The 20,294-nt window shown below is 44.4% G+C and overlaps 1 protein-coding gene across 4 annotated transcripts in view; it reads right to left on the reverse strand.

Annotated features, from left to right (window-relative positions):
• The window catches only part of LAMA3 (laminin subunit alpha 3), a 229,945-nt gene that overhangs the window by 5,765 nt on the left and 203,886 nt on the right, over window positions 1-20,294 (reverse strand). For all 4 annotated transcript variants that reach the window (XM_069468522.1, XM_069468521.1, XM_069468520.1 and 1 more), the window contains 8 exons: window positions 17,887-18,004; window positions 17,358-17,498; window positions 15,240-15,379; window positions 14,208-14,339; window positions 12,918-13,071; window positions 8,317-8,486; window positions 4,621-4,804; window positions 2,345-2,485 (listed from right to left, as the gene is read on the reverse strand). In XM_069468522.1, the coding sequence (XP_069324623.1) occupies window positions 2,345-2,485; window positions 4,621-4,804; window positions 8,317-8,486; window positions 12,918-13,071; window positions 14,208-14,339; window positions 15,240-15,379; window positions 17,358-17,498; window positions 17,887-18,004 (1,180 nt within the window). The remainder of the gene's footprint in view (window positions 1-2,344; window positions 2,486-4,620; window positions 4,805-8,316; window positions 8,487-12,917; window positions 13,072-14,207; window positions 14,340-15,239; window positions 15,380-17,357; window positions 17,499-17,886; window positions 18,005-20,294) is intronic.

A 20,294-nucleotide genomic window follows, 5' to 3' on the forward strand; every position in this document is an offset into this window, starting at 1 on the left:
TGACCCGACCCTGGTCCTCACAGACAGAGCAGCAACGGAGGACATTTCCACCTTACGGATCACAGATCTCACTGTCTCTTTGCAGGTACAAACCCCTTCTTAGAGTTACATGAGCCCGTGTGACAGCTTAATGCAGGGCAACTGACAGAAAAAAAGAGGCCAAAATGTTTCCAAAATAATAAAGTGCAAAACGTCTCCCTACACTGTTGGGCGCGGTGCACCACCAACAAATCGTGAATGCCACAGAGCTAATATAAACCGCAGCGAGCACGGTCAGTGGGCTTGCGGAGTCCCGTGCCTGCCTGGTGCTGGCCTGCAACAGGGGCTCCTCACCTGGGCCCAGGGACAGGTTTCTGCGATTCTGTGCTCGCCCGTATCATACACCAGGTGTTTCCTGTATGTGGAGAAGGACCATAAATTTCACAAAATTCCCAAAAAAACTTTAAGAATCACTGAATCAAAGCCCTAAACTCCCTCTAGAATAAATAATTTTAGGGCCCTGGAATCCTAATGACAGACGTAAGATATGGTAGATTTAAGAGAAAGTGGTCCACAGTAAACTGATTGGGCTCCCTGCGAAAGTTTTAGTTACTTAAGGTTTGTCATGTTTCACAGTGAAGAACCTATATCTGACACCAAGCTCCGCTCTCCGCGCCAGGCTGTAACCCAGCACAATCCCCGAGGGCTGCGTACAGCTCGGTGTCAGAGGCGGGTGGTGTTGGTTGGAGGTGGCCTGCCCTTGGAAAGAACATGAGGGAGGCTAATGTGATGTTTTATCCTCAGGTGGAAAGAAGGCTGCAGAAAGAACCTCGGCTTGTAAAGCATATTGTACGTGGGTGCTACTAATTGCCCCAGATGTCAGGATGCTGGGAGTGATTAAGGTGGTTTTAAGAGAATTCACCCAGGGCAAAAGAATACCCAAATTGTGCCCCATCCTGTAATTTCTCTGAGATGAAAATAGGTACAGAGGTTGAGGAAAAGCCAACATTAACAATGAGGATCCTCCGTAGCAATTATGTTGTATGCTGTATCTATAATACACATTATATTACAAATAATAGATAATATGTTATATATAATTCATGGTATACATATAAAAGTTACTATATGCAATAAAGCAAAATAATACTTTGTTAGTTGCTGGGGCTTTGGCCCAAACCCCGGTGCAAAAGTCCAATGGGCTGGGCTGAGCCCCATGGAGGTACCCGGGCCTGGGCTGGGTCAGGCTGCGTCCCTAGAGCCCACGCTGGTGGAGAAGACCTGTGTGAACTGTGTCCATTTCCAGCCTCAGATTTGAACCTGGGCCCTTTCCTCCCCCACCGCAAGTAAACATCACACCAGAATGTGCCGCCAGTCTGGAGGAAAGGGGGAAACATCGCATGTAGGTGGAGGACAGTTCCTAGACCCGAGCTGTTGACAGCAGCATTTTACTTAACTTTGTGGGAGAAAAAGGCAAATCCAGGAGAAGAAAGACAGGAGTGTGAGGCCACCCCAAGTCACCCAGGTGCAATTAGCGCTCTGGCAGGTGGAGGGAGAGGCGGAGGGTGGAGGGAGAGGTGGAAGGAGAAGGCACTTGCAGAGCCCAGCCCTGCGCTGGGGCGCCATCTGAGCCTTTGAACTTGACAAACCCAGGAAGCACCCTCCTCCCTGGGGACAGAGGGACTTTCCCTCAGCCCAGCATCCCCAAGTTTGGTTCTTGAGATAATTTTATTTCAGATATCAAATAACATTAAAATACATATTTAGTTATTAAGTTATTCCTTTTTCACTTCTCTGTCTAGCCCTCTGATTAAGACAAAGAGTAAATGCTAGCTCTGTGCCAACAAGTCTTAAACACCTCCTGATCACTTGTCAAGACCTTGTTCTCCCAATGAAGGGCGTACGGGCCACACCACCTAGCTAGACTCTAACACGGTTTTGTTTCACATGTTTACTTTTTATGGTTCCCTACCCTTTAGGGAAAAAGCTATCCGGTTGCTACTTATGAGTGAGAGAAAATGATGCTGTAAAAGCACATTTACGTTTAACAGTGAGTTGATGGCAAGCAGACCGTCGAGTCGGTGTTCCCAGGGTATGGCAAAGGTGGCGAAAGTGGCACTTGTGTTTATAAAGCTGTGGGGAAGCTCCACGTTCACCCCCGGTAGGGTCTGTGTCTGCAGCTGCGCCTTAGAAATGAAGGCTTGGGAACGAGGGACCAGTGCCTTCTCTGTGGGCTCGTGAACATTCATTTGATATTTAAAAAAATCAGCTAAAGTATTTTGAGATTCTTGAATATCTCAGATAATTATGATTAGAATAGAAGGTGGGTATTTTTCATCCATGGCTCTGAAGCATCACTACTTACCTTTGGTTTCCCTGCAGGAGATGATCCCAGGTAAACTGGTCCTCGCACGCTGACGGTGGAATTTCTGGGCAAACTTCCCTCCCGGGCCCTCAGTCCGTCCACAACCAAGCGCCCCTTTTCTCCTTCTTGCCCAAACATCACCTTCGGAGAAAAGAAAGTAAATGAATCATACTTTTACTTTTTGCAATTGGTGCTGTATTTTATTAGTGATCACAGGAAATTTTTAAAAGATGTTTTTCTGCCCCTTCGAATAGCTTTAGAAAACCAGAGACTTTTCTCCTGTTATTACCGTCACCAACATTTTGGGATATGTTAGATATCGAACAAACTGAGCTGAAAAGGGAGCTAAGAAAAAGTTTATTTAAAGCTGAACTAATCAAAAGATATAATTGATCTGCAAACTTACACAAAAGAGAAACAGCTAAAGGCGTATGCACAAACAAGTTCCCGTGCAACAAAGGGGCAGGGACAGTTTGTGTAGTGCTGGGAGGGTGGTCGCAGCGCCTTGAGCAGGGCTCCCAGAGCAAGCTGAACCAGGGCCCTTCTCTTCCAACAAGAGGAACAAGTGTTTCAACTCTTTGCTAAAACAGCATCCGCGGGCTGGAGTGTGGATTCTGCCATCTCCTGGCGGTGAGACTATTCACTGATGACTCCCCAGTTTATATGCCCAGCTGTGACCTTGAGCCTCTACGGTCCACGGACACTCGGGCTTGAATGTGTGACAGCCACTCAACCCAGAGATGTTCACAACAGAACTCCTTGGCTTCCCCAGCTCCGAACTCTCTCTTCTTGGCTATATCCACCACTCTCCATCTTTTCCATCAGTAAATGCCCCACGAATGACCCCATTGCTGGCCCCAAATCACAGGATGCGATGTGGACTCCTCTCTTTCTCTCCTTGGTTCTACCTTCAGAACTGTCCCATGCGGCCATCCTCCCTCCCCATGGCCTTTCCAAGCAGAGGCACCAGCATCGGTCCGGGCTCTCTACTCCCGCTCTTACCCTCTGTGGTCTCCTCAGTCAAAGAGCTAAACAATATGTAAATCTGTTCATGTAAGAGTTTAAGATACTTTAAGAGCTTCAGAGGCACTTTGGAATAAAATCCAAAGTCCTTAGTTTGACCTTCCAGGCTTAAATGATGTGGGCCTGCCTTCCTCTCTAATCCCATTTCTTGTCACTTTGTGTTTTGTTCACTCAGCTAATTCCCACCTTGAGGTCTTTGTATTTTCTCTTCCCTTTGCCTGGAACCCCCTTCCCATAATGTCCCATGACTGAGTAGGAGGCCTTTCTTGACTACCTTATCTAAAATAGTCTCCCTATGCTGGGCACGGTGGCTCATGCCTGTAAGCTCAGCACTTTGGGAGGTCAAGGTGGGAGGATCACTTGAGGCCAGGAGTTTGACCAGCTTGGCAACATAACAAGACTCCATCTCTACAAAAAATTTTTTAAAAAATTAGCTGGGCGTGGTGGCACACACCTGTAGTCCCCGCTACTTGGGAGGCTGAGGCAGGAGGATCACCTGAGCCCAGGTGTTCGAGCTTGCAGTGAGCTATGATCACACCACTGCACTCCTTAATGGGTGACACAATGACACCTCATCTCAAAAAAAAAAAAAAAGTCTCCCTACTCTGTCCTTTTCTTACCTTTGCTTTAGTGTTTTCTCGAAGCAGTTACCAGCATCTTTTACATTATATTGAGGATTTCTTGCTTCTATATTCCAGGAGAGCACCTCATAAAATATTTGTTGAATGACTGAGTGAATGCAATTTTTCAAGTTGCTTAAGTTTTCTGAGTTCCAGTGTCCTCATTAGAAAAAAAAAATGGGTCCCTTCTTGCCTGAAACTGTATTTCGTTAAATCTGGACTGCCTCAGGCAAGAGCTGGGATGCCAGGGCTGTGGGTCTTTAAGCTCGTGCTGCGGGGAGGCACTCCACGTCCAGAGAGGGGTTTGGAGGCCTGGAAATTGGCCCGGAAGGAGAGAAACGGTCCAGGAAGCAGGGGTGGGAGGAGGCAAGGGGAATGAGGCAGCCCATGGAGGGCTGGAGGGGATTGGATGCACAGTCAGTAAAACCCATCGTGGCATTTAGGACGACACCCATGCATGGCAGGGGCCGCCGTCCCCAGCACGGAGATCTGTGTCCTGAGCGCGTCCAACCACACCACCTCTCCTGGTGCAAGTGCCTTCGTCCTGGGAAGGATGCTGGGACTCCTATTATCAGCTACTCGAACAGTGAGTTCCGCACCAACTGGAGGTCCGAACGCGGCCCCGGGCCTTACCGTGTGCCACTTCCCGTCGTTGCATTTCTCCTTGCTCTTGAGCCTCAGTTTTTTCCCATCTGCCCCCAATGCAAAGACCAGACGTCCTTTTGAGAGATAAAGAGCCATGAAGGAGTTCTTCGTGCCTGTGTAAAACACCAGCCCCCTGGAGGATGTTGTCTGCACATCCACGGCAAACTGCAACCTGTGGGGACACAGGCAATGAGGGAAAATAGACGTGTTAGTGTTTCTGCGAATCTCAGAGCTGGGAAAGAGAGGGGGTGAGGAGCAGACACTCCACCCCCATTTGTCAAATGAATAAACTAAGGGATGGACTGATTAAATGACATGTTTCTCTGGGAACTTTTAAAAGCCATTATATTCCAGCTGTTAATAGTTTCATTGTTCCTTACTGTGTTGGGGAATAACGTGGAACTTTCGTGGCAAATTTAACTAGTGGTATATAAGTCCTAGCACAGGGCAAGATGGAATATGCTTGGATCTTTTTTAAAAAAATTATAGTAAAATACATACAAAATTTACCATCTCAACCATTTTTTAAGTGTACAGTTCAATAGTGTTATGCAATTCACACTGTTGTGCAATCCATCTCCAGAACTCTTCCCGTCTTCCAAACTGAAACTCTATAGCCCTTAAACAAGAGCTCCCTGTCCTGCTGTCCCCGACAACCACCATTCTACTTTCTGTCTCTCTAAATCTGACTCCTCAAGGCACCTCATGTAAGTGAAATCATTCAGTATTTGTCCCTTTGAGACTGGCTTATTTCATTTGATAGCCTGTACCTTTTAGACCCAATGAATATGCATTCTATTCTGTATGTCTTCATAGGGAGGGAAGTCGTAGGAGAAGCAGGGACATCTTGAATAATAAGGATGTGATTTAACCATAAGATCAGCATTTTATTTCTAGAAGACATTCTTAACACAAAGGCACAGAAGTACCTTCTCTCACCCACCTCTGCATTTCCTGGACCCTAATACCCTACCTATGATGGAAGAATTAGGCAAATATCGCGCGATAAAAGCAGAGTGAAAATTAATGTTCATTTGTATCATGGTAACATATGTATATCCTGCTAAGCAAGCTTTACTTTTTATGAAAACTCAACACTTATCCATCCACCAAACAAATATTTCAAGAGTGTGGAGTGTGCGTGAGGCCCGTGTTGAGCACTGGGAATGCAGTGATGGCTGTTTCATCCTGGGAGTTGTCTGTGGTGCCTGGATGCCCCGAAAGGGCAGCATGGAAAGGTAGTGGGGGAGACAGGTGTCACAGGCTGTCTTCACTCGTCCCTGTGGTTGACGCCTAAGTACACAACAGGCAGAGGCAGGAACTGCGGTTAGCCTGTGTATTAGCTGCACCCGCAGGGCCTAAAACACAGTAGGCACTCAATAGATAGTTACTGAATTGAATTAAGTGATAAATGGAAAATGTGGAGGCAGAAACTGGAAGTGGAGGGAAAAAATGACACCGTTAATTCTCTTTGCTTTTTAATTCTGTGAGGCCAAGATGCACATTTATTCTTCAGATTAGCAAGTTTCCTTGAGGGCAATGTTCTTCAAAATAAAAAAGAAATCTAAATTTGTTAAATTGAACCAACCAGATGGTAACACTGCTCAATATTTCTGCTGGTGTGTCTGTGTGTTAGAGCGCGGAGGTTTGGAGAATGAGGGGTAGCCAATTTAAGCAGGATATTAGAACATGCTATAGAATGTAAAGTACTTTCCATATGTGGGCTTGGTGCTCAGACTTGACATTTGCTTTCCAGAACTGTTTCTTAAAGCAATGTTCTTTCTGAAAAGACTAACTGACTAACACCCAAAAAAAGGCAGCGGCAGATTCCAGTCCCAGCAGATGATACTGTAGCTGTGACTTCAGTGCCGGAGGATGGAAGGGTAAGACAGAGAGCGAAACAGCCTTTTTAGACACTCACCAAAGGGTTAATTAAAATAACAGTACCAGTTTCAAAGGAAAGTCAGAACATTGCTAGAATGTAAATCAGAATGAGAACAATAGAATACCCCAAGTCTTGCAACTTCCTGAAAATATCCCATTGCTACACAATTTGGGACTAAAATAATGTCAAAATTACATTTACTAATGACTGACAGTTTTTTTTGTAACTTTATCTTTTAAAATGCTACTTTTTTCATGCCAGATGTAGAATTTAACAGGAGCACATGCTGGGAGAGGAGCTGCAGGGAGGGAGGGCAGCTGGGGAAAGGGTGTCAGTGCAGTTTCTTGAAAAAGAGAGACCGTTGTCATTAAGGTCAGCTTGACGGAGGAGTAGCCAGGGGAGGGCTGACTGGGAGGGACGCTCTCCTGTCCCTCTGCCTTAGTTTCCTGAAAATAGCACACAGTTTTGGCAAAGGAGGGACCCTGAGACTATCCATGGGGAACTGGAGGTGTGGGGCCGCCAGCACTCGCTTTTCCTCTCAGAACTCAGCACTTCGGTGGGTCCTTCTCTGGCCTTTCTGCCCAGGAGCTGTGCTCGCAGCCCACTGAGTGGCTTCCAAGGGCCAGCCCCTTGCAAGCTATGACCTCTCCTCCCCGCAAGGAAGCATCATCAACCCCATTTAACGGAGGAGAAAACTGAGGACCAGAGAGAGGCAGCACTTTGCTAAAACATGTGAGACAGGACAGAGGATAAGCTTAGGCTTAGAAAAGTTACAAAGCCTGTGGCAGACGGGGAGTTGTTCTGCCTTCAAGAGAACCTGCTTTGGGGGCACAGTGGGCTCGTAGCCCCCAGCTGTCACACCCTAGGGTCTACAGGGGCCCTCAGGGATACAGGAGCTGGTCATTTATACCCCACACTGGGCTCTTCTCAGGGGTGATCTCTGCTTGGGGGCACCCTGTGTGCCTGGCGGAGACTTTCTCGGGGCTGCTCTGCAGACGGAGCCCTTCCTACCTCACGCTCCACCCATCTCCTCCCTTTACAGGGGTCCCCAGGTCACATCCGGCTGTGGGTTCTCCCCTTCTGCTCCTCTCCCCTCCCAATCACCTTTCCCAGGGTTCCGCACAATAAACCCCCTGCCATCTAATCCCCTCTTGGCACCTGCATCTCAGAGGAGCTGACCTGGCACATGGCCTGGGGTCACACAGGGATTGGAAGCCAGACGTTAAAGCCAGGTCTTTTCGACCCCTGGGCAATTCTGCCTGTGTAGAGAAGTCATGAAGGAGTGGTTGGCACCTTTTTAGTTATGTCTCCTTCAAATCACCTGAAAATGACAAACCTTGTTTTTCTAATTAATATTTCTGCTCATTCCCTCCTCCCCAAAAGAGATGCAACTTGTTAGCATAAAAAGGCCAAATGCATTCTCTAAAAATGATCTATCTGGCACTGAGTCTACCTAAAAGAATGATTTTCCTTTCACTACAGAATGCAAAAGAAGAAAGGTGATTTATCACAGAAATAAATAGCAGCTTTGGGGAAAAAAAAATGTCAGCCTTATTTTTAGAACACCATCAGTTTTCAGCCAGAGCCGAGCTGATTGTTCCTGCCTCTGAGCAGTGCGCTGTCACGTCTGCAGCCAGCTGTGGCAGGAGCACATGGCAGGCAATTGCGCGCCCTGTCCAGTGCAGGCTAGTGCCACCTTCGTTAGTGACAGGTGCATGGTGTTATGCCAGGTAGACTTCCCTGGGGGTAGGATCGCAGAGTCAGGTTCTGAGTCAGCCCTGGGGAAAATGAAATAATACCTGGGTTTCAGCGACTCCTGAGGAAGCTTGAATAGCAAGTGGCTGGTAGGAATGTCCCCAAACTGGAAGGCTCCATGACTGGCCTGGGCCCTGGGAGGTGGTGGGCAAGACTGTGCATCTTGCCACACTTTCATTCTCCTTGGAGAGGCCACTGGTGTGTCCTGCAACAGCTGCATGGGAGAGAGGCAAACAAATTAAGACAGCTAATTATCAGGGGAAGAGCAAAGAATGCTTATCTTGCTAAGTGCATTGCTCAATTGTTACTCTTGATCCTGAGATGAATTTGATAGAGAAACAGAAGACCTGGCAAATGCAGTCACGGGGGTGGGAAGTTCCCACTGAGAGCCCTGTGGAGGGGGCTCCTTAACCCTCCCTGCAAGCCAGATCCTCCCAGTGCCTGTAATTATCCCAGAATCCCAGTGTGGCTTTGACTTGGGGGCTTTTTCCACCAGGAAGGTATAAAATAGAACTGGAAAGGCAGGGGCGGGGGTGTCATTCTCTTGGGGAAGCAAAATTTAGGAGACTCTAAATACCCTCTTCTCTCACTCCTTCTTTAGGGGGGATGCATGTTATTCCCATGCTACACAAAGTCTGGTTTCTTTCTGAAAACTGTTGCACTGGGGACCAATGGCTCTCCAGGGACCTTCTGGAAGAACCAGTGTCCCTTCAGACAGCCAGCACTTGGCTGGCGGCACGGAGGTGCCCACAGCTAGCCAGTGAGCCATGCAACCACGAACCTACCACCTCTGGCCCATAGTCATTCGCTTGGGCAGCAGGCAGGTGAAAGGACCAAGACAGCAGGGGACAGACGGGAGGGGATCACACCCTGTGCCCACATTCATCACAGTTGACTCAAGCACAGAAGCCTGTCCTGCGCTGGACGATGCTTTGAACTTTTGAACAGGACTGAGTTTTAATGCAAAAGAACCACCACAGTATCAAATGTGACTAGAAAAAGTACTGGAAGTAACTGAGATTTCCTCCATGGCAGAGTCCAGATTTCGAAGTGCCCATGCACTTCTCCCGGAGGCTTGGAGCTCAGTGGGGCTCCCCATTAGTCAAAGCAAAGGGAGGGATTTGTCTTGCTAGGGATTGGTTCAGGAATTAACAGGTGACCGCCCCCGCCACCCCATGACCAATGAGCCTTGAGGGGAAGTTGGGGGCGGGGCTTTGGGTAAAAGTTTGTGCATTAGTAGAGAGAAACCCGGCAGAGTCAGTGCTTCTTGCACTGGACATTGGCCAGTGAGGATGTGTTTCCTGGAGGCAGAAAGGATGGGACCAAGAGAACTGTGGCGAAGCAGAGCTGGGTCCTGATGGGCCAGGCCTCAAGCCCCAACCTGCCCCTGAACAGCTCATTATGTGAGATGATGATTGTTATTATTGGTTAAGCCATTTCTTTTGCAGTGAGTTTTCTGGAGCCAGCAGCTAAAGGCTCCCTAACAGATTCAAATTCCTTCAATATCAGGTTCTCCTCCCTGACCTGACTCTTGGATACAGTGTTCAGAACGCAAACTTGATATCAGGTATTGAAAACATTCTATACTTGCACAATGCTGAATGTTCAGTCATGCCCACCAGAAAGGTCAGTGAATTACTTAAAATTACAGCCAATCCTTGATCCTACTGAGAAGAGAACCCAGCCTGCGGCTCCTGCCCGGGACTCACACCAGTGGGCCTCGCTCCCCTTCTGAAAGTGTGTCAGCAGCAGTAGCATCACGATGAACAGTTTTGTAGATACGTTTTGCCACCACGTCTTAACTCTCTTAATGGCATCATCGTCCTTCAAGGTACTAGGCTCAAAATCTTTGTCATCATGGGCACGCAGCACACCTGCCTTACCTCTTTCATGCATTCACTTTTCATGTCATATTCTTTCTCTCTGTGACATATTTTGTTTCCACTTTTTCCTTTTCATTTCTAGTGCCTCTGCCCTGAAAGTCAGCCCTGACTCTTGCTTGGACCATCGCAGTAGCTTGCCAGCCTGACTCCTTGTCTCTAGAACTTTCCTACACCAAACAGTCCCACAAGCTGCTGCCAGTTTAATGCTCTTTATTCTTTTAAATGGCTTAAGGCACTCCTTCCAATTGCTTTATACTGACTATAGAAAAATGTCCAAATTACATAGGTCATATGAGGCTCGCCTGATCTGGCTCCAGCGTGTGATTCCAAGTCCATCCCCCCTAGTATCCTTTCCCCACCAAATGTCCCACTGTTAATCAAGCTCTCCAGGCTTGAAGGGGCCATGTGATGTGGCTGGAAGAGCACATTCTTTGGGATTCTACAGTCCTAAGTTTGAATTCCAACTCTACCATTTACTGATGGGGTGCTCTCGGGCAAGTGTTTTTTTAACCTCTTGGAGATTCCACTTCCTGACCTGTAAAGTTAGAATTTTCTTCTGCTCTCAGTGGTGTGTGGAGAGACCTGAAAGAGACAGTATGGAGACTTGCCAGGATCAGAGCAAATGCACGTAACATTTTGCACCTGTAAGTCCCACCCATATCCTGCCTCCCAGCTTTGGGCTCCTGATCAATCAACAATATTCACTGATCTAAACTTGACTCACACTGCAGACCCAGTGCCTGCGTCACCTCCTCCAGAAGAACCCCCTGAGTCCCATGGTAGGGAAATTCCGTAGCACCACTCCTGTAGCACATGTGCCTTTCATTTAGGTCATTAGTGTGCACAGTAATAACATTTATTGCATGCTTACTACATGTCAGGCACTTTTCTACATGTTCTATGTTTATTACCTCATTCAATCCTCACAACATCATGAGATACTACCATTATTTATCTTCGTTTACGTTGGAGCAAACAGACCCAGAGATAATGGTTGATGAACAGACCTTGAAATAATTGTTCAAGGTCACATATGTTGTAAGTGATAAAGCCTGATGCAAACCCAGGAAGTCTGACCCCAAAGCCCAGTACTTAACCACTAAGCTATGTCGCATTTTCTCTATTGGGCTACAGGGGGCAGAAGTAATGTCTTATCCTGTCTAATCTGGGGGCTTGCACAGAACAGGGAGGATATGAAATAGTGTGTTCACTGACATGTCGCACATCAGTAGCCCCAGTTCCACGCAGCGACACCTGACAGTCTCACATCAGCTTTCTGCACCTGGATGTCTTGCAGGCACCTATCACTCAATGTGCCACAAATTCCATTCATTCTCTTTCCCTCCAAGTATTTGTCCTTCTCCTATCTCCACAGAGATCTCAGTGGCATTTCTGCCCATTCAGTAACCCAGACTGGATGCCTCAGAGTTATTTTAACTCCTGCTCCTCCTTTGTCTCCCAAATTCAATTATTGCCTGAGTCCTGTATATTCTATCTTCTAAATAGCTTTTGAATCCATTTCCTTCTCTCCAGTTCCACCGTCACTGTGCTAATTTAGTCTCTCAGTAATTGTCAGCCTTACAATGAAAAAATGGATAGGACTTCATTTCTGATGGGGTGATTCTAAAGATCTTCCTTTCATAGCAGTAACATGACAAACCTTTGGGATTTATGAAGTATATTTACCAATAACATCAAACATTTCTTATTATGTATTATCTGTTCACACTCCCCCCAATGACTGTGCAGCTGGGAAATACTGGTAGACAAGCAGCACGTGGTTGACGTTTAGTGAAAAGTATGTTGAACAGGTGCTCATAGCTTGTAAGAGCGCACGGGTTCCTGGGATAGAATTCCAACTCCACCTTCCACCTGTGGGAGCCTGGGCAAGTTGTTACCTTTCTAAGCCGCAGCACCCTTTTCTGTAAGATGTGGCTAGTACTGGTACGTACATCATAAGGTTATGGAAGGATTTAGTACGAAGATCTGCTTGGAGGGCTTAGTGTGATGCCTGGCAGATCAGGGGTGCTCATGGTTATCTGTTAATCATATTAAATGTAACATCAGGCCTGGGGAGGTCACATTGTTGACCTCAAGCAGAGCAAAGAATTCCCTAAGTCCTGACCCTGTGTTCAAGTCGTCACACTGCTTCTGCTCCCCCGAATAAGGAGTTTCATTTGCTTTCAGCTGCTCTCATTGCGGCACATGAGAATCACCTGGGGTCCTTTATAAGCTACTGCCACCTGGGCGCAGTCCAAGGGCATCTGACTTAATTGGGTCAGGTGCAGCTTGAGTGTTGGGATGTTAAAGCTCCCCAGGTGTTTCTAATGTACAGTCAAGGTTAAGCCACACCGGTTTGACAAGGCCTGGGCTCATCTGTCTGTGGGCAGAAGAAGGGGCATGTCCCTTGAATTCTAGAAAAAATCATTGGATGTGCTGGAGACACAGCAGAAGTGTCAAAAGAGTAAGACATCAGCTGCAGAAATTGAGAGCCTAAGTCAATTTTCTATTTGTTCTGTAATTGCAAAAATTGGCAAAATTTAATTAAGATATGAAATAAAAGATATGATATAAAAAGAAAACCACTGTGGCATTTTGGTGTGGTTCAACTGCTGATGGCCCATCAACCCCACCTTCATGGAGGCCCTGACCCCCATGGAATCAGGTGATCATCCCCGCCTTTTCCCAACATCTCCCACAAGGCAGGCTTAGGAGACTCCTCTGGGGAGAAGGAAAACCTATGCTAAGTTTTTGACACTTACCTGGTCCACATTGAAAGTCTTGGCCTTGTTAAACCTTGTAGAACCTTTAAGCAACATTAGAAAAGGTGGGTCGTTTAAACTGCAGCCTCCCAGGGACACATCTCTCTTGGTAGATTTACTGGCCAAATCTAGGACTTCGGGACTCTGTGTTAACCTGAAACAAGGGCAGAAATGAAAGCTGCTGCCAATGGGAAGACCCATCGGTAGAGAGAGCTCATTTCAAAAATAAACATTCTTACTGTTCCTAGATGGACTTTCATCTCCTACATTTCTATCACATCTAGAAGCCAGAAGAAGGGCTTGACAAACTTTTATTGACTTGGATTGTGGCAGGGCCAGAATATCATAGTTCTTTCTTTGGAATGAGTGTCATAGAGAAACATGAAAATAAACTATGTACAGAAGGGAAAGATGGCACCGGATGATGTAAGATGACGGTAATCATCAGGAAATCTCAGATGAGTTTATGAAGGGTTATCTGACTACGTTTGAGCAGGAAAGCCTCAGACTTGCTTTATCTCATGACTGTTGTCTGAGCCTTGTCATGGCAGCAGCTGGTGCTAAGTGCCTCAGCGTCCTCTCCGTCACTCCCACTGCCCGCTCCAGGCCTTGACTAGATGTTCAAGGAAGATGTTTCCTCAGCCAGGAGAGCAGTGAGAACTCCAAGCTTTATGCCGGCCAAGGAGGACGGTGCCCTGAATGGCGGGAGGGCTGATGGCACTGCAGTGCTGTGCTGGCTGGACCGTTCCAGCTTGAAGTTCCTGGCCAGAACCCAGGTACTCCCTCTGCCCTGAAGAGGATTTTGCCTCTTGCTTAAAAACGCTTATTTTTGTTTCAAAAGAAAATGTTTAAATGCTTGCATGGAGGCACCACACTCTCCACTGAAAGTCATGTTCAACGTGGTGATGATTTGCTTTCTTAGCACTGCACTGGTCTGTGCAATTCCTTGGCCTTGAAAACGACGGAGAGCTGGTTAAATCTAATTGCACAATCTCGATTAAAACAAAATAAAATGTCAGTGTGAATATTTTTCAGGGCCATAATCTGAAGTTAATTGCAATTAGACCTTCTCCAAGGTTATGTGCCAAAGCTGCTCCTCTAAAAGGAGGTTGGGCCCAGGAGTATTTGTGGGTTTGTTACTCAACGTGTGTATCTTGCCAAAGAGGGCGTTTTGAAAGATTGGGGCATGAGAGCCTCGTGCAGCACCTTTTGACAGATCTGACTTTGCTAACCAGACCGATGAGATGCCCCCTTGCCAGAGCGGTTACCCACACAGAGAAGATCACCCACCTCTGGACAAAAACATTGCTGATACAACCTTCGAAATAGCTCCCGCCCAGACGCAGAGACTGCTGGGAATTTGAAATGCCTTTTAGCCTTTGGTTATTTCTCATAGGCTGGTCATCGATGAGAAGCCAGAGTCTGCAGGAGGAGGAAAGCAAGTCAAGGGTGAGAACCGCTGGGGAAAAAAAGGCTTTCACCATGTGGTCAACTTCCTGTCTTTGACCCAGACTCAATATCTGTTATCTAAAATAACCAATGACACTAGACTTACTTTTAAAGAGCATTTAAAATTTTTTTCATGTATTTCATTTTGCACATATTTTATTAAAGATTTGCATACATACAAAAAGTGCATATACTGTCAGTGTTTGGCGCCATGATTTTTTGCAACATAAATACACCAACATAACCAGCACCCAGATAAAGAAACTCGCACCCCAGGAACCCCATCTTGTACTCCTTTAGTCTCTATCCTCCCTCCATCCTGAATTCTGATAGATTAGTTTTGCCTATTTTTGAACTTTAGATAAATGAAATCATAGGGGATGAACTCTTTTACGTGTGACTCTTTTTGCTCCACATTATGTTGGTGAGGTCCATCCATGTCATTATATATATTTCTAGACCTTTCTTTCTCATCACTGTATGGTATTCCACTTTGAATACACCACAATTTATTTATCCATCCAACTGTTGATTTTTTTTTAATGAGGAAATTGATATAAAACAAGGGAAAACGCCAAGACTTACTAGAAAAATAGTTTCAGCATCAACGACAAATACTTTGTAAAAAAGAGAGGGGGGTGAGGAGGGGATGGATATATACCTACATGATGAGTGCAATGCGCACTGTCTGGGGAACGGACACGCCTGGAGCTTTGACTTGGGGGGACAGGCGGTACATGGGCAACGTATGTAACCTGAAATTCTGTATCACCCATAATAAGATGAAATAAAAAAAAAAAGACACCAGAAAATTTGATGAAACTAAATAAAGTAAAACTCTCACACCTCCAACAGAAGTACCATTTCACTCACCCAGAGTTGTCGCTTATTACAGATACGTAATGTAGTAAACCATCCATGTACGTCTGTGGAGATTTAAAAATTGGGTCGCTGCTGTCCCTGGTGCTCAATTCAATGTGACCATCTTCCAGAGTGACCTGCAGGCTACTTGTCTGAAATCATCATAGAATATACCCAACAATTAGTTTACATGTAAGGATTATGAATGTATCAACAGTGAATCATTATCAAAACCATGTATAAAACAGAATGTTTTAGCACAAATGTTTTGGCTTTGCTATTTTGACTTAAAAACTACTTTTTGAATATTTTGACTTCATGTTTATGAACATAAAATCTTATGAATATTATTTCAATACTGATGAATTTGTCAAAATTATCTTTCTAGACCTACATTCATTAAGCCAACCTAATTTCTTGATCAATTATACAAAACGCTCAAACCATTTCTACATTTTTCCATTTTTACTTTTATTTTGCAGAAGCTAATTTCCATCAGGATCAATTCTTTTCTGAATAAATTTTATAGCAAAGATTTGACTCATCAGTTTTTCTAATATATAAGAATATTACAATAATTTTTTCTCTTCCATCATTATGAATTTTTTATTTCCTGGTCATTATTTCTAGGAAATCCAATTCTCCATGTCAAACTCTGCAGATCTAAATTTTGGCAAGATGATTTGACTCTGTCAATTATTAATTTAAAAAATGTATAATTTCAGCAGTTGTCATTTCAGTTTTGTTCATGTTTTTTCTACTAAGTACAGTTTCTGCAGTTTTCCAATGAGATGTGATTTTTCGGTGAGATTTCAGTCTAAAACAATTTTTCCAGTGTGTGGTTATAGCCATTGTTGGTTTCATTTTGTGTTGATTCTTTTTCAATTGGCAATATTCCTTATGAATTAGATCAAAGAATGCTAATTCATATGTATTTCTTAGCTAACCTATTATGAAATGGAGGGCAATGTCCCCAGGAGATTTCTAGGATTCCCCCATCGTCTAGGATTGATCTAATCTTTTACTAACCCAATTCTTTCATCTGCTTTTGATCATTTGTGTATTGTACACTAAGTGTTCCCTCACGTGACAGAGAAAACAAGTGTTAGGTGTCAAAAGAGCTAGGTCAAAACATCCTGCTTTCGTGAAAAAGCTACCCTCACAGTCTAAGTGTTGGCATGTGCTTCTTCAGGGCTCATTTTTTTTTAAAAAAAAAAGATCTCTAAAGACTGGTGAGCAAGCCTCCAAGAGGAGAGGCCTTCCTAATTATATCTTTTAGCACTGTGGTCTCCAATACCCCCCACCTCTGCCCTGCCTCAGACCAGTACTTGGCCACATAGCAGGAGGGCAGCGAGAAGCTTCATCTATATTTACAGCCACTCCCCATTGCTCCCCATTCCTCCTCCCCCCCCCCCCCGCCCCCGGGTCCATGGAAAAATTGTCTTCCATGAAACTAGTCCCTGGAGCCAGAAAGATTGGGGGACTGCTGTAGATGTCTGATATGCTGTGAAATCCTAGAGAAATACATCCAAAATGACCGTATTCTAGTCAGCTTCTATTTTAAAATTCTACTCATTCCATAAGAGGATTTCTAAATATTAGTTGACTTCCACGCCTACATACCCACACTAGCTAAATCCTCTTAAGTTATAGAGGGTAACTCCTTGACAAAGAGCATTTCTGTGGCTCTGCTGTATATGAGGAAAGAGCAAAGTGCTTTATTTTCTGCCATTTCCCAGATGTATATATTGTCTAACTAGCTGATGCAAAAGGAGGAATTTGTGTAATCAAAAAGGAATAACAGGGATACATTCTGTTTTTTTGCTTAGATCTAAAAATTTAAGCTACATTATTAACATAACAGTTATAATTCACCTTCACTCATAAAATATGCCTGAAAAGAATGAAAATGAGTCCAGAAGTACACACAAATTCAATTCTGTAAATGGTAATGCACTTTCTAAACCTGATTTCTTTTAACACCTACCCCAGGGTAGGGAGTAACTTTCATGGTTGAACAATACAGTAGCATTAACCGTGTGATGACAGATAAAATGCCCAACTACCCTATCTTCGAAATCTCTCTGTTGTGGTTTAAATCTTGCTCAGTATTAATACACTATTTCATACCCGTGTCTGATGATTTAATAACATGCCACTGGGCTGAAATGTCTGGAACCCAAATGAGGCCTGGAAGTGGTCAGGCGACGGGAAGTCCAAATTAGTGAAACTCAACTGTCCTCCTCTGGAGAACGAGGCCGATCGCACAAGCTGAAATGCAAACACAGAGTATGTTACTGGCATTGCAATCATTTCAGGGCTGAAATACAGATTCTTATCCTATATCACTTTACCCAAACTGATTATCAATAATATGATTTATGTAGCCTCAGAAAGAAGCAGAGTTTGCTTTTCTGCATCATAAGTCACCAATCACCTGTAAGTTTTTGTGTGTATAGTTGGTATTCCTACTTTCCTACCCATTTAATATGCAAATCTGAAGAGATGCAGTACCTTGCAAGTACGTGGGAAGTGTATACTAGCCAGTTCATGATAACACTGTGTGCTACCAGAGAAGAGTCAGAAGTTGTGTTAATGAATATGGAAGATGGATTGGTTGGGAAGGCCTCCTTCGCAAGGTTCTGAATCCTTCTCTTACCTTCCAGTCCTCCGAACACTTTTTGGTTACTCCCACAGTATCATTCAACCTCACAACACCAGTGGTTTTCTTCAGATTTTTCATGCAGCCTCGGAAAGCAGGGGTAGAAATGTTAAACCTGATTAGGAATATAAAAAAAGAAGCGATCGATCATGCCATGGTCACCCGAGAATCGGAGATGAAACCCTCTGTGCTCTCTGGTATTTCTCACCCATAAGCAAGTACGTATTTATGGTTGTCCATTCCCATGGGATTCCTATAGTGCTGCTTATTTTATAATGCAGGAAAAAATCTACTTCCTTTCTGTGTGACTCTGAATTCCCAGCTTTAAAAATGCAGACAAGAACATTGAGAGAAGAATGGTCAGTGTCCCCAAAAGGTACAGAGACAGAGAAGATGCACAATATCTAGAAATGCCCACCTCCCTGAGGCATGGCATTGCATGGTGGCTAGGAAGTACATTAATAAGTTAATATACTATATATTACATAAATATATATTAATAAATAAATAAATAATTCATAAGAACCAGGAATGCCCTAGAAAACTTTTTGCTCTTTTTTTTTTTCCTGTTCCCTTTTAAGTTAGCCACTGTAAACTCAGAAGAAACAGAGTGTTACTTTTTGGTTCTAGTCAGTTATGAAAAATGTAGCTTGATTTAGCCAGTGCCAAGCTGAAACCATGGGAAGAGTTGTCTGGGTTCTTATACTGTGTCCCCTACCTCCTAACTGTGTGACCTGGGCAAGGGCTATGGTGAGGGTTAAACAAGTTAAGGTACAGCAAGAGCTTGGGACAGTGCATGGCATGTGGGTGTGAATACTTGGGGGTGTTTCTGAGGTGAGCAGACAATTTAACTTCTCTGTCCCTCTGTTCCCTCACTGATACAATGGGAATACGTTAATCTGTTTCACAGGGTTGTCAAGAGTTTAAATAAGTTAATATATTAGTATGTAACACACTCACGTAGTGCTTGGTACAGAGTAAGGACTCAGTGTGAGATTGCAGGGTTAGTAACTTTCCCTATATTACTGCTATTATTATAATGAGAGCAATTTTTATAGCAGCTCTTCCTACATGGCGCTGTGGCATTTCCCCGTTGATTTGACTTCTGGATCTGGCTGGATCTGAATTCACATAAAGCATTAACACACATGAACTGACTGCAGTCCAGGCAACTATTTGTGTTTCTTAAACAAATGATGTACTAAGAAAACCCAAAGTTGATTTCATTATAAATCCCTAAGGCAGCTCACTTTTCTAAATGGAAAGGTGTCTGCATTCATTTTAATCCAATTCATTATAAACAGTTGAGCTACATGTAATATGCATAAAATTAAATCTCATTAAAAGGAAAAGGAAGAAACAAATCCTCACTGGCATTACAGCACGAGCTTAATTATTTTACAAAGATGGCTATCTGCCTCAGAGGAGGAGGAAAGTTCATTTTAATTCCTGGAACTTGTCTATTTATACATAGTTTTAGATCCATTCTCTCTTGGGTTTCAACCTGTCTCTTGGACATCAGCACCCCCACGTGTCCCTCTTTCCACAGATTGTTGGTCAAAGAAAGAAGGTGGCAGAAAAGGGAAAGAAGGGATAATATCCTGAAATTTAAAAAAAGAAGGGAAAGATAGGTAGTCAACATATACAGGAGACCTATTTTGCACTTGGTACTATTACTCCATCCTTACAATAACCTTTTGAAGGAGATATTTTCTTATCTAACATTTAGTGAGCACTTACTATGTGCCAAGCACTGTGCTAATTCCTTCACACACTTTAAATCCTCCCAACCACCCTAGGAGAATAGGTAGTCACTATGTCCATATTACAGATGTAGAGGCTTAGGGGGGTTTAGGGACATGCCTAAGATCACACAGCTGGCAGAACTGGGGTCTGTATTGTCAGTGTCACACAGGTTAGTGTCACTCAAAGCCCTTGCTCTTTATGCTTTTGTGCATCTGCAGCACTTGGAAGTGATCATGACTTCTCCCAATGGAACAGCTATTGACAGCAGAGGTGTTAAGATGGAAGATGTATTTCCACTACTCCTTGGGAGAGCTCTTGTTGCCTTGGCTCATCTGAAGGCCGGGAGTTCTGCGTTTTCTCCAGGACGCAGGGTCTGAACACACTTGCTAGAGGAATGCGGTTGTGTGTGGGTGTATGTTGCTGTGTTAATGGGTTCCTACGTTGCGGTGTGTATGCACACTCTGGGCCAGTCTGCCCATGACAGCTTAGCCAGTTCCATGGCTGCTGTTGGCAGATTTCAGACAGTAATAAGAACGAAATGGAATCCTAAACTCAGTGTTGGGCACTTAGTAAAGGTTCAATAGATCCTTGACTGATTTTTACTTTTCAAATTATTTTCATCTTGATGTTTTATTACTCTACTCTGTAACACAATGGCC

Source organism: Eulemur rufifrons, chromosome 5 (assembly GCF_041146395.1).
Source record: "Eulemur rufifrons isolate Redbay chromosome 5, OSU_ERuf_1, whole genome shotgun sequence".
NCBI classification, from domain to species: Eukaryota; Metazoa; Chordata; class Mammalia; order Primates; family Lemuridae; genus Eulemur; species Eulemur rufifrons.